Here is a 15,278-nt window from a genome sequence, read left to right as displayed (position 1 = left end):
TGTTTTCCAGTGAAAGGGTATGTTCCCATGTGGCGTAAACGCTGCTGATTTTCTACAATGGATTGATATGCGGCAAATCTTCTTCATTGTACAGTAGCAGTGAACTGGATGACATTTTCAGAAATCTCATCCACACTCTGCAAAAAAAACACCTACAGTGTAAACTGACTTGCACTGTGGGTTTTCAATCCACAGCATGTCAAAGTTTGGAAGCGGCAGAACAACCGCAATGATTCCTGCAGCAAAATCACTGAAAAACCAGCCTGTTTTGGGATGTTTTCAGAGAAATCCGCTGCTGGATTTCCATGACCAGAATGTGAGAACTAGGGATGAGAGAATTTCATATTTTGAAATTCGAGTTTGGGTTCGGGTTGTGGTATAATCTGAATTGCGTTATGGATTCTATTACCACGGACCATAACGCAATTCCAATATGGAATGCATAACGGAATGCCTCTCATTCCGTCATAATATAAGTCTATGGCCTGCATAACGGATCTGTCCGGGTTCCGTTATGCTGGAGTCCATAATGGAATCCATAACGCAATTCAGATTATACCACAACCTGAACCCGAACTCGAATTTCAAAATATGAAATTCGCTCATCCCTAGTGAGAACATAAGATAAAAGTGTTTCACCAAAAATATTACCATGTATGATGAAACTATTTACTGAAAGGACAAGATGGACTCAGATGCTTTGATGCGCACTATGTTAATAATATGCATTATAACAATCTACTGCCTTTTGAAGTATATCTTTGTGATTTGCATAAAGAGGTATTTTCTGGTCCACAACTTGCCAACGTATAGCAATTTCTTGAATATGAGTCTGTATATTCTGAAAAGAAACAGTAGAAAGAATGTAATTAGAAAAAAAAACTTAATTTAAAGAGAACCTGTCACACTGTACATGCCTTTCTCCTACTGTATATTTGTGCAGGAGGTTATAGAGCAAGAGGAGCTGAGCAGGTAATATATAGCTTTGTAGGAAGCATTTCACTATAACTTGTCATTCATTGCTCCAAATTCCTGCTCTTTTTATGCCTTGGAGTCATGTGGGTGGTCCTAATAGTAATTGACAGATACTCTTTGTATGTATGTATGTATGTATGTATGCATGCATGCTCATATAAGAAAAGCTGTCAGTCCGTCAGGAATGCTAAGTACAGAAAGAGCAAGGATTTAGACTAATAAATATGTTGTACTGAATATTTTCTTACAAAACTATCAATCTGCTCAGCTCATGTTGCCCTATAAACTGCTATCTGCTGCTCAGATTGCATTATCAAGGAAAGAGTTTCCCTTTAAATAAAATGTCCAGTTTAAAACATGCAATAAATTATTCTTTATCAAATTCATTTAGTTCCAGGTTGTAAAATAATTCATAATAATCCCTCTGATTTATACCAATTTCCAATAAATCTTGCATAGTATAGACTTACTTGGTCATAATTGAACAAATATACTGTCCAAATTTTCTGCAGAAAAATACCAACCCCATTGCAATTTCAATACAAAGTACATAATTTGCTCTAGAGAAAGTTTTAAAAAATTTGCTCCAGTAGAGTTCTAAAAAGTTGGATTTAGCAAAAAATTCAATTTGTTCCAAATGATGTTGTCACAAATCGCTATAAATCAGATATACCCAAGCAACTCTGCCTTAGGGTACAGCCACATGGAGTGGCCTTGCTGCAGGGGACAGGTTGCGGCCATTCTACAGTGAAGAACTGTGCGACCAATTAACTCGCAGCAGCCCTTCATGTAATAATGAATAATAATGAAGATTGCACTGTATAGTCCTTCTTCATTGTTAATGACTGCACTGTATCTTTAAAAAGGGGCTGTTGCTGGTATGGGGTTTGGCTAGTTAGCTTAGGGGAAAATATACATATTATTGCTGTTATTGCCTGCAATCTCCTGCAGCTTATTTGACAGTAAACACTGAATATTAATCAGCTCTGGCATACCCACTTCTCTAACCCCAGAACTCAACTTCCCTATAGATGGGAGCCCTTGTTCTGCCATCTGTTTTTCCTCATTTTCCACATCATCTAATATTGATGAGAGTATGTCATCAAGAATGTGGCAAAAATAACCTCGCCACTGGGTTTTGGAGGGGCCTGTTTGCCAGCCTCTTGCCTCAGGATTATGGCCCATACTAACTTTAAAGGAGAAGACATACCGGCCAAATGTGACTTCCATAGAATTCGGGAACCCCTGCTCAGATCTGGGTGATTTTTGGATATGTTGTTCACCCAGATCAGAGCTATCCATGGATTTATACATTATGGGGATATGTGGGGTTTTGAGGTGTGACAGAACCATCTGTCTTTGGAATTTGATTTGTATGTTATGTGAGGGTACCAAGATAGCTAATAATATGCACTCAGACTTGAGCTATCTGAGGATATGTTAAATGTCTGTGTTTACTGTAAGGGTTGTGACATTGTATGTTTAAATGGTGATTTCTGTCCTGTTGTCCCCACATGTGTATTGGCAATTTCCCTTTGTCCTGAGAGATAATTGAATTACTCCTCGGGTGTCTCCAGGGCAGAGAGGAGGAAACCATGATGCATTGTGGGGATGTATTGTGTCTGTGTATCCTGAATTGCTGCATATCTGTCCTGTGTCACAGTCTTCCATCTGGTCCCCTAGGGGAGTGTCCACCAGATGGGGACCTGCATAAATACGGGCGGGTAGCCCTCAATAAAGAGTTCCTGTTTTACACTCAACATAGAGCCTCGTCTCATGTGTGTGGGGATTGCTATACGTGTATATTCCCCTGGCTATTACTCCTAGCTCTTGTAAGAGCTGTTCCTGTTCCTGGTTCCTGTGGTGGTATCGGTGTTGAGTGGAGTGCTTGGAGTCCTCGGGAGGCACTGGGACCATTTATCAACGGAGGTACCCGGTCGGGGTGCCAGGAGATCCGTTACATAGAACATCCAGCTCCTCCTCTCTCTGCATCTTACTGACTTTTCTAGGACATAAAGTAAAGCCAGAAAATTATGAGGGTGGTCATTATTAAGACCTGGCCCCCCTAAGGAGTGCAGACTAGGTGGTATTGATTGGCACGCTGGCACTGGAGTGATAAAGGCTTCCATCTTATTGGTACTGAATTACATATCTTAGTTTATGGCTGATGTAGGAATAATTAAATGTAGGAATAAATAAATAAAAATGACACAGAATAAGTCTCTTTGCACTCTTCCTCTACAATATTCTTATATTAATCATTTTCAGCAACACTGTCCCTAACGCATTCACGCTTTCCACATCTCTCCCTATGCTCAGCTCACAGTACAATGGCAGAGAACACATACAGCTGCCATTTTAGGAAAAACTGATTTGTTACCACGAAGCACAAAGAAATTCAGATTAATTGTGAATCAAAGTTTTCCTAAACTTCAGACTGAATTCTGCTTCAAATGTTTCGCTCAACACTAATTATAAGCAGCAAAAATGCTGTAACTGCAATTGTATACTCTATACAAATTCAGGCATATTGTTACAGTATCTACTATTCCTGTTGCGAGGAAATCATATAATGGAAAGCATTAGGTATAAATACCTGCACAAGAGTGCATCTCACTACACTTTTTAGACAATCTTAAGCACAGCTTTGCAATAGATTAGCATTGAATAACATGACGAGGGTATTGGTTAATTCCCGTTCGCCACCTCTTATTCAATTTAATAGCCCACTTCTAACAACCCACCTATCCCACCATTACACTTCCCCACCATTGAGCCCCATAACCAATAAAACACAGACCACCGACTGGAAATGTAATGGCCACAGCAGCCGTTTATTAAATAACAAATACAACATAACATACATAATACTGTAAAACCCCAATGGGGGGAGGTCCTTGAAGCCCCAAAACATCGAGCTGCCGAACCAGGGTGAGCCATTCTTGCCTCCAGCCGTAACGCCCAGCTCGAAGGCACCACCGAATGACCCCCCTCGATTCACCACCACCTCTCTGTCCACCTGGGAGTCCAGCCCCAACCGTGGGGCCCCCCCAATTGTCCTCAGCTTCTACCATGACCAACTCCAAGGACCCCCCCCCACCGCCACCAACGCCCGGACTTGACCACCTCAACTCCGGGCGTCCCTCCACAACCTCAAGGCCACCTCAATACCCTCCTGCAGCGCCAAACTCCACATGTCCAAGCCTACAGCATTCAAATGCACGCCATCCGACCTCCAAAAGGCCCCCACTCCAGCCTCCAACTCCTTGTGCCTAACTACCACGGCCCCATTCCTAGCCATGAAACGCCCTACCGCCCTATTTACCTTCACCCTTGCCTTATTCACCGCATCTACGGACCTCGCCTCCCTCCACACCTGCCGGGGGACGATGTCCGACCAAACAGTCACCATACCCGGGAACAACGACCATAACCGCAAAAAATCCCATTTCACTTCCTTGATCAGCTCCCGGATCGGCTTTGCCGCTAAATCATTGCCCCCCGCATGTACTACCAACACATCCGGCGCCCTATCCATCCTCACAAACCTGTGAACCTCCGGCAACACCCCTTTCCACACCATACCCCGCCTCCCAATCCACCTTACCACCGCAGACTCTCTATCAAAGCCAAGCTGCTGACCATCCGGCCGAACCGCTGCCCGGACAGCCCCCCAGAAGACATACGAATGCCCCAGAATCCACACCAGAGCGGGCGCCGCACCTGCAACGAAAGAAAACAAAAGAACAATACCACAACCTTACACTGACAAACCAAACCAGCACACCCGACTATAATCGATCCAGACGAACATATGACTTAAACCTCGCCGACTCCCAACGCCCAATCCGCTTAATCACATCCTCGCCCAAACCCCACCTAGCAGCCTCCGTCGCCGCACCAATCCTAAAGGAGTGGCTAGAATAACCCTCCCTATCCAACCCTGCCCGTGTCAAACATTTAGAAAAAACCGCCGAGAACTGAAATCGAGACAAAAAGGAGCCATCTGCATGGACCAACAAGGGGGACGCCACTCCCCCCCCGGCCCCCAACCCATACTCCCGTAAACATCGAACCGGGCACATATCGCAACCGTCAATCTGAAAAAGCACCACCTTCCGACCCTTCCCCATCGTATCCGTTTTTGACCGCCGGATGACAAACTCCACTCTGTCCGCAAACAACTCCACATCCCCTCTTAACAAACCTCCCGCTCGACTCACCGAAGGACAGACTAACTCCCCCACCCGCATCGCCCCAAAGAACGCCAGCGAGAAAGCCAACCGAAACAACCGCGCTTCCCCCTCTGACCGACAAACACCCCTCAACTGACCCCCCAACTGAACCAACAACCCAAACGAAACCGGCCTTCTCCCGTCCACCCCCGCACCCATTCTCCGCCACCCTTTCAGCGCCTGCACCACGAGAAACGCTTTTGTGACATCCACCATCTTCCGTGCCTTAAAACCGAAAGCCAACCCCGCCATGTAACCATTAACCTTGCTGACCGACCAACCCTGCTCCCTACCATGCCCCAAAAACATTAACAACGCCAACTCCGGCTCCTCAGATCCCTCTCCCAACACCGAACACCAATCCTCCCAGGCCCTCCAAGCCCTCATATACAGATCCCACGTACCCGGAGCTAAGGACGCCCTAACAAGCCCCATTAACGTTCCTCCAACAGCTCCCACAGGCAATCCGGGCACTCCAGACCAACCGCGTCCGCCTCCGGAACCAACTGCCGAAACCGAGTCCACTGCGAACGAGAAAGGGCGTCAGCGATACAATTCTCCACCCCAGGCACATGCACCGCTACAACCCAGGCATTAAGCGACAAACACTCCAACACCAAACGCTGCAGCAGCCGTACCACCAAGGGCGACGATGCCGACAGGCCATTAATCGCCTGAACCACCCCCATGTTGTCACAGTGGAAACGCACCTTCCGGTCCCGAAAACGGTCCCCCCACAACAAAACCGCCAACACAATGGGGAACAATTCTAACAGAGCCAAATTCCGCACCCAACCCCGTTCAACCCAAGCCGCCGGCCAAACTCCAGCACACCACTGACCGCCACAAAAAGCCCCAAAACCTGATCCCCCTGCCGCATCAGTAAATAACTCAAAATCAAAAGCCTCCACCACTCCACCCATAAACAGCGAGCGACCGTTGTACTGGTCCAGAAAAGAATTCCAAACCCGTAAGTCCGCCCGCTGCTCCCTTCCTAACCGGATAAAATGATGCGGAACTCCCACCCCCGCAGTCGCCTGCGCCAACCGCCTACAGAACACACGACCCATGGGCATTATCCGACAAGCGAAATTAAGCTTCCCTAAAAGCGATTGAATCTCCCTTAACTGCAACTTCTTCACCCGAATCGCCCTTGCCACCAAACTTTTCAGATCCTCCAGCTTATCCCCCGGCAACCGACACTCCATCCTCACCGAATCAATTACAATGCCCAGGAAACTCAATTCCGTCACCGGCCCCACCGTCTTACCTTCTGCCAACGGAACCCCAAACCTCTTAAAAACAGAGCCCAACGTTTCCAACAACAAAGCGCAAACCCGCGAACCAGGGGGGCCAATACACAAAAAATCGTCCAGGTAATGAATCAGCGAATCACAACCTGACGAGTCCATAACCGCCCACTCCAGAAACGAACTGAACGTTTCGAAGTAAGCGCATGACAGCGAACACCCCATGGGTAAACAACGATCCACAAAAAACCCCCCATCCCAAAAACACCCCAACAAATGCTGACACTCCGGATGAACCGGTAACAACCGAAACGCCGCCTCAATGTCCGTCTTCGCCATCAACGCCCCTGCCCCAAAACGCCTCACCCAACCCACTGCCGCATCAAATGACGTGTACACTACTGAACAAACTGCCGGGTCAATGCCATCGTTAACCGAGGAGCCCCTCGGAAACGACAGATGATGAATAAGGCGAAATTTATTCGCCTCCTTCTTGGGCACGACCCCCAACGGCGACACCCTCAAATTGTTAACAGGCGGTGCCACAAAGGGACCCGCCATCCGCCCGAGCAGCACCTCTTTCCCCAACTTTTCCCCCACTACCTCATGATGCTCCCTGGCCGACCGTAAATTTTTCTTAAGCAAAACCGCCTCCCCTGGCACAAACGGAATCCTAAAACCTTCCGCAAAACCCAAACCCAACAATCTCGCAGCCTCTCTATTGGGGTACCTATCTAAGTACGGCTGCATCTTTACCAGCTGCACTGGCGTCACCCCCTTTACCAGCACTATCTCCCCCTCTCCCACCGGCTCCAGCCTGTCTGCCCCCCCTAAAACACCGCACAGCCCCATGAGCCCCCCCGCAACCGGAACATTCGTGCTTAAATTTACATTTAGCGCCGAACCTACAATTTCCCTCATTGAAGGCAAAACACAGTCCCCTCGCCGAGGCAACCGCTGTACCGCCTGTCCCCCCACTATTTCCGTCCCCCCGAAAGGGCTGCACCGCGCGCACCGGGGCCGTAACCTTCAACCACAAGGCGATGTCCTTATGGTCCCATCGCATCTCAGGGCGCACTGCTTTCCGCTGCCGGAATTGCTCGTCATAGCGCAACCATGCAACTCCCCCGTACACCCTATACGCCTCACCGATTGCGTCCAAATAGCAAAACAACCCTGAACACGCCTCCGGCGCCTTTTCCCCAATCACACTTGCTAATATCGCAAACGCCTGCAGCCAATTTGCAAACGTCCGCGGTATCAGCCTATAACGGCGCTTTTCCTCTTCCTCCCTCTTACCGTCCTCCTTCCGCACCCTATCCAAATTAAAGCGCTCCAACGGAAGCAGGGAGAAAATCTCCACGTACTCCCCCTTCCAAATCCTCTCCCTCACTTCAGATTTCAAATGCGCCCCCAACGGGCCCTCAAAACAAACATAAACCTCCCCTTTCGCTTTATCATCCACCCGAACCGCCTCCTCCTCCCCGTCCGTCCCCGCCTGAGTTTGCACCGACACCCCCACGCCCGGCAACCCCCGCTGCTGCTGCTCCCCCGACGACCCCGCGCCCGCAGACCCACCGTGCACCCCCCAGGCCTGTAACGGAGTCCCCCCACTCAAACCCCAACTCGCCACCAATCCCGCCAAACCCCCCAACAACTGACCCAAACCCCTACTCAAGTCTAACTGGGAGCCACCCCCCACCCCGGCCCCCACACCCTGCACTACCTGCGCAAGCGGTCCCCACGACATCTCACCTGGCTGCCTGGGTGCTGTGTTCCCATCAGCCGCAAGTCCGGACTCCAGACGATCACTCCTCCGCGACGAACCGTCCCCATCTCGCTGTCCCCTGATCCCGCTAGGACCAGGGACGTCTTCTTCCGGATAAACCAAGACGCCGTGCCGTTCCTCTTCACCCTGCCTCCCGGCAGGGCAGGGATGCACCCCGCAGCAGGACCCCTCAGAACAGCTCCTGGGACTGGCTGTTACCTGTCCCCTGGCCCGGCACGGACCAGGGACGCCGGGGTTAACTTCATGGCTGGACGTGCTCCTGGGGGCGGAGCCTCTTTCACTGCCGGCATCCTGAGGCCTGCTGCCACCGCCGGACCTTCCTGCAGCAGCCCCGCGCTGACCACCGGACCTCCCACGCCGAGGGGCCGCCTCTGTGCCTGGAGTTACGGAGGCGCCCGCAGTGCCAGGTCCCGCTCCCACGCCGACCTCAAGCGATGGCGCAGCTGGCCGCGACCGGCCACTCGCAAGGCTCCGCCTACCGAGAGGATTCCTCCCACGTCGGGGCCTGGAAGAAGCTGGCGTCATAGGCGCCCGACGTGGAGGGTCCCGAGAGGGGCTCCTAATGCTGCGCTGAGCCCGAGGGGGGGAAGCCGATGGCGACAGGCGCGCCGGCGGCCTGGCCCGCCGCGGCCGTAACGCCGGATGTGGAGGCATAACAGGCGCCTCCACCGACCCCCTCAGCAGCGTCCGGATCTGCTCCTGAGCCCACGCTGGGCCCCTCACCTCCGCTGCCGCCCGCAGCTCCGTCAGCATGGCTTCCAGCTGCTCCATCCCTGCAGGTAATCTACTTCTAGCTTCTTCTCTCAACCTAAAATGGCACCCCGTCTTCCTCCTCCTACCCTATTTAACCCCTTAACTCCACCTCCCCAGCTCAAACTACCTATCCTAACCTCCATCCCTACCTATCGCCCTCCCACCACCCTATTCTGACCCCACCCTCACCTCCAGCTCACTAAAACCAAACCCTAGTCATGTAGGCCTCCCCTAAAGGGGGCTCCGCCCCCCCTCAGTCCGGCCATTGCTTTTCCAGCAAGGCGCCCAAGACTAGAAGGTAAAGCACAGATCGTCATATTGAAGATTTATCACATATTCAAAAGGTTTTCAGAATGGCCAAATCATCCAATGTGACATCTAAACATGCTATAGTCTCTTCTCCGACTTTCTAGGAAGGCAATATTGAGCAGTTGTCATGAGGGTGTCATGACCTATCGGTGACCCTGTTGTGCCTGGGGGTAGCGGGTAGCTGCTATATATTCTCCCTTTCTGCTTCCCTTGTTGACTGATAAAGACCTTCCTTCCAGATCTTCTATTCTGACCTCAGGTCGACAACTGTTTCTGTGGAGCCGTTGGAACTGGAGCTGTTGGATCTCTGGTTCACTCCTGTTGTTGTTGTCTCCTTTCGGGGATTGTTTCTGGTGTTTGTATTATTTGTCCTTTTCCCCGAAACCTCCCCCAACGGGAACAGAAGGGTGCTCCCCGCCTCCAGGACAGGAAACAACATGAAAGCTCAACCTTAAAAGTGGCCTCCTCCCCTTACCTAATCAGTGTTGTTTCCTGTTCTGGACAGCGTGGAAGCTCCTTCCTGTGTCCCACGCAGGTTCACAGAAGATTTATCCGCACAGCCTGGTCTCTACCACCCACTTGGGGGAGGGCCGTTGCAGTGGACAGGGGCTCCGGGGATGCGTGGCCTCCCTGTACCTGCATAAGCCCTGTTTTAAGGCAGCCCCGGTCTCTATCCTGTATGCTCCGACGGGCCGCGCAGGACTTTTGTACGGCATTCTGGTGGGTGGAGACTCCCGGAGATGAGGAGTCTCGGTTTCGATTGTGGGCATTGCCTGCATCATAACATCAGGGTGCTACGGCGTCACACACGTACTGATGTTTTGACATCACGGAAATCCTTTACAAGCCGGGAAGTTTAAAAAGAAGCCAGACTCAGGGAGCAATGGCATGTGCTGTTCACTTCCTTGCAATGTTGGCTCCCACGGACCCGGATACCGCCAGCAAGCCTCTGGATGTCGCCACAAGCACCATCAGCCCGGTCAGCCTCCTCTCTTGACTTGGACAGATTGGATAGGGGATCGCCTATTATCCACCTTGGGTGCCTGGTGTCAGTGTTTTTTTTCTTTTAGAAGTTATAAACCCTATCCATTTTTTTTTTTTTAATTTGTAGGGTAGAGACACATGAGACACCACCACCTCCAAGGCTGGATTCTAGTCACAAGAAATGCGAAAAAGTGGTAGCTGAAGAATCTCCCTCCTTTCTAGACTCCATGTGGAGTTTGATTCGTGAAGAGGTTAATGTTGCGGTGGAGTCTAGGCTACCTCCCTCTTCACCACAGGCCTCTACGTCTACGTCTAATAAACCCCCAAATTCCCAATTATTCGATGGATTTGGATGAAGGAGAGATTGCTTCTGATATAGACTCTGATTCATCTGACGATGGGCAGGGGAGACCATTGTTTCTCCCAGAAGATACAGATAGTCTCTTAAAAACTATAAGAGCTACTATGCACCTGGAGGAGTCTAAAGAAAGTTGTTCCATCCAGGATCAGATGTTTCAAGGTCTAGGAGAAAGAAAAAGACGTGTCTTTCCGATCCATAATAATAGTATTGGGGCTCCTCTGGACTTTAGCGGTCTAGTGAGAGTGTGGACACAAGGCGCATATCACAACCGGATGTTTTAGTACACAGATTTATTGTAGGACAACGCGTTTCGGGGTTCAAAGGACCCCTTTTTCAAGTCTATAATAAATACATAAGTCGTAAAAAGTACAGATATCAGTTATATATATATATATATATATATATATATATACATATATATATATATATATATATATATATATATATATATATATATATATATATAACAAATATGAGTGATGTATTAAAACTAGTGATGGGGATATCATAATAAAAAGGCCCAAAACGGTAATAAAAGATAAAAGGAGTTAATATTGCCTATATATAATATTTGAAGACAGCTAAATATTTGTATAAATAATTAATTGATTAAATTAATAATTAATTGAATGAAATGTAGATAAATAACAGAAATAGCCTTTTTGTTACATTAAAAGGTGGATGGTTTCCCACTCAAATACATAAATAATCGAGTTAATAAATAAATAATTTAATAAATAATTGAATGACTTCATAATAGCTCATTACATCGCTCGATGAAGATTTAAATCGTACATTAATAATAGAGTGAATACATTCATGTGTTTACATGGAAATGTGGTTGTTCGCATGTTAAATCCTATTATGTTACCCAAGTATGTGGTTAGCAATATGAGAATCAGATGATTACTTGTATGGTGAGTTCGGGTCCTGTATGGGGGACCTGATCTGCACTATACCCCAGTCCCCCTATATAAGGAGTGTGTGGTTGTGTGTCCACCAAGAGAAGATTAACATGTGTCAGGAGTTAAAGCCGAGGACTGGAGAGTGAGTGGAAAAAAGAGAGAGGGGGGGAAGCTGTGTGACTGCGGTAGAAAGAATGAGGTATGAGTGTAGTGTACGGGGACTGTAATGCCCGTCACTACAGAAGGGTCACTTGGTGTGCTGTCGCCCCCCCTTATCTATGGGGAAGTTGGTATAAGTCATCTTCATAAAATGTAATGTAATGTAATGCTATGTACTTCCCTGTTACTGTAAAATGTGCATGTACAGGCCTGCTAGGGGTGTCATTCTAGCTCTTAGGCACAAGAGGGAGCTAGGGAGCCCTAGTTTATATAAGGCCCAGTCAGGGTAAGGAGAGCAGTCTTCAGTCTAGAGTTGGAGTTGTGGTTGGAGTCTGAAGTCAGTAGTCTAGTCTAACCAGAGATTAGGCTATGTCAGAGTCAAGTCCAGGCCTGAAGCCTGTGGACCAGGAGAGGGTAATGCAGTCCCTGTAACCGGGTTCCAGATCCAAGGAAAAGGTTCCCCTCCTGAATTTATATATGCAGAAGCAGGAACACCACAGCTAATCAGCCTGAGGACACTGAGAGAGAGACAGAGGCAAGTCCAGAAAAGCAAGAGGGACTAAAGACAACAGAGGAGGTACTTGATAATTATAAAACCAAGGATATACGCCAGAGCTAGGGCATTGGGCCTTGGAGAAGAGTTTCTATGTTCCAGGATCAGTCAGGAATAGAGTGCAAGCCGCCTGTACTACAAATCCTGTGTTTAACACTCTGAAGTCACCTTGCTATATATTGCCTGCATCAAATGTACTGAAACCAGCTGTCTGCAAAGGAACTGCGCTTCCATCTATGTCCATGCATGATGACTACTAAAGTTTGAATTCTGTTTTAACATCACGTGGTTCCTCAGTTATTCCTGCTATCAGCAAACGGCGTGCCACCGTTTAATTGGCACTGGCGTCACGAACATTTCTCATCATCACCTGCCCTTGCAGAGAGTCAGCCGTCTCAGGTTAGGGTCTATTGCACTACAACACCCAGGAACATTTCTAAACCTAACTTGAGTACGCTGCATGAGGATGGGTATAACTGATCTGTTATATGTAGAAGATATGCATCAGACCTTTGGTGGGGGAAAAATATGTTGGTACCTGAAGCGCTGCAGCAGGAGAATAAGCTGGAGCCCTGCCACCTGGTCCCTGCACGTGGCGTGTATGATCGGAGGTGTGGTCGTGGAGAGGAAAGTGATATGAGTGAAGTGGGCGGAGCTAGGACGCGCTGATGCGTCCGGATAATACTGATTGGTGTGGCGGCCAGATGACTGATGGAGGGGAGGAGGGAAGAGTGGGTGGGCGAAACCAAGAAGCGCTGATGCGCCCGGCTAATGCAGTCAGCTGTAGTGGCCGGAGAAAGGGAGGTGGGGAAGATGGAATATAAACAAAATGATATTGGCTCTATAGGATACAAGGGGAGGGTGGTGATGAGGATGATGGGAAGGAATAAAGGGGGGGGGGACAAGAAAGGACTAATGTTAACTGAAAAGCTATAATCGGGTGGTGGGGATATGAAATGGAAATTGTCTAGGATGTAATAGCTGAAGGTTGACTTGACTATTGGGATAGCCATATATGATAAGAATCACAATTGTGGAGGTGTGGTCAGCGTGGGTGGAGCTGAGATGAATAAGAACTGACTGGAGGGGTAGTGATAGATGTAGGGGGGGGAAGAATCTGATGAGGGGAGAGGAGAGGGAAAAGGAAAAAAAAAAGGGGGGGGATCTCAATGGTCCATGATTCAAAAGCATTTGTTCTCTAGACTCTCGTTGAGCCCATATGGTTCCAGCGTTTGTAGTTTAAAAATCCAGAACATCTCCCTCCTTTGGAGTGTTCTGAATGTCTGGGCAATTGTCTTCAATGTATTCTATTGGAGTGATTGACATCCTTGTGGGTTCTTTATCATGGATGGCAAGGTAGTGTTGAGATACACTATGTTTGAGAAACCCTCGTGTGATGTTCCACTGATGTTTATTAAGGCGCTCTCTCAGGGCCTGGATGATACGGCCAACGTATTGTAGCCTGCACTCGCACTCCAGGTTATAGATCACATAGGATGATGAACAGTTGACAAAACTCTTTATAGGAAACTCTTCACCTGTAGTGTTACTCTTGAAGGTTTTGATCCGGTGGGAGATGCTATTGCAGGACTTGCATAAGGTGTGGCTGCACTTATAGCTGCCCACGTGGTCGGGGTACCAGCCGACTTTGGAGGAGGGGGTCAATGTTTTCTTTCTTAATTTGCTAAGGGCCAATACAATCTTCAGGATTCTTGCCCTACTGAATGTGATTCGAGGTTTAGGTGGGATGTTCTCTTTGAGATAGGGGTCATTTCTTAAAATGTACCAATATTTTGTCAGTATGTTTCTCAAACTTTCATAATTAGAATTGTATGTAGTGATAAAGGCAGATTTATATTTCTTTGAATCTTCTGCTTCTTTTGATTTGGATTTGGTTGTGAGTCTTCTTGGCTTAAGTTGCTCTAGGACGTTTTTTATTTAAAAATCTGCTGCGTAAGATCTGGCTCTGTACTGAAAAATCATTAGTGGTTGAACAATTTCTCCGTATCCGTTTTAAATTGACTAAAGGGTATATTTTCTTTCCACTTCTTGTAGTGTACGCTTCTGTAATCTAAGTAATTGTTCCCATCCACCTTTTAAAAAAATGTTTTAGTTAAAATTACTTCATTGCTTGAGTATAAAAGGAGGTCCAAATATTCAATTGATGTGGACGAGCTGTTCGCCATAAAAATGAGGTTCCAAGTGTTGGCATTCAAATGAGAAATAAATGATTCGGCTTCCTCATCATTGCCATTCCAAATGATAATAAGGTCGTCGATATAACACTTGTAAAAAACAATCATGTTTTTCCAGGTGTGATAGCTATAGATGTGCTCCTCTTCAAAACAGCCCATATAGAGATTTGCAAAGCTTGGAGCGAATCGCGTCCCCATCGCGGTCCTTTTCCGCTGTCTATAGAGGCCACCTTCAAATGTGAAAACGTTATGCGTCAAGATTAACCGGATTGCCTTTAAATGTCATGCATAACCAGGATTTATCCTTTGGGCGCAATTTGCATCACTTCCGTGTACTTTGTTATTTCACTGATTAGGTAACGGGAGGAGGCCCCTTTTAAGGTTGAGCTTTCGTGTTGTTTCCTGTCCTGGAGGCGGGGAGCACCCGCCTGTCAGTGCCATTGAGGAGGCTATTGGAAAATCCAATTACCGATAAGAGTAATTAACCCTTTCCCTGTTGTTACCCTAGGTGTCAGTGGTGAGGACTAGTGCTCCCACCGCCCTACTCGCTACCTAGGGCTTATTTCATGGTAAACCAGGGATGAGGCCAGTGATCGGCGTACGGGTTAGCTGCCCATCTAAGGACGTCAGGGCAGTTGGTGCCAGTGCCAGGCGAGCTAGGAATCACCACTCCTCCCTCTCCCTAGTGGAACGGTACTCCTCTCCCCTAGTGGAAGGGTACTCCTAGTGGAAGGGTACTCCACGGATACTCAGAGGAATGACTCTCAGGAGCCAGTTTTGCCAGGGGTTGTCATAGAAAGTAAAAGACGC

The 15,278-nt window shown here is 48.1% G+C and overlaps 1 protein-coding gene across 1 annotated transcript in view; it reads right to left on the bottom strand.

The window, feature by feature from the left end:
* Positions 1-512: 512 nt before the first annotated feature.
* TRPM2 (transient receptor potential cation channel subfamily M member 2) overlaps positions 513-15,278 on the bottom strand; it is a 1,766,051-nt gene continuing 1,751,285 nt past the window's right edge. The window contains exon 25 of the mRNA XM_040441475.1: positions 513-841. Coding sequence (XP_040297409.1) covers positions 716-841 — 126 coding nt within the window. The 3' untranslated portion in view covers positions 513-715. The remainder of the gene's footprint in view (positions 842-15,278) is intronic.

This window comes from Bufo bufo, chromosome 7 (genome assembly GCF_905171765.1).
Source record: "Bufo bufo chromosome 7, aBufBuf1.1, whole genome shotgun sequence".
NCBI classification, from domain to species: domain Eukaryota; kingdom Metazoa; phylum Chordata; class Amphibia; order Anura; family Bufonidae; genus Bufo; species Bufo bufo.
Note: the sequence above shows the minus strand (reverse complement) of the source record. Positions and strands in the feature narration are given on the sequence as shown.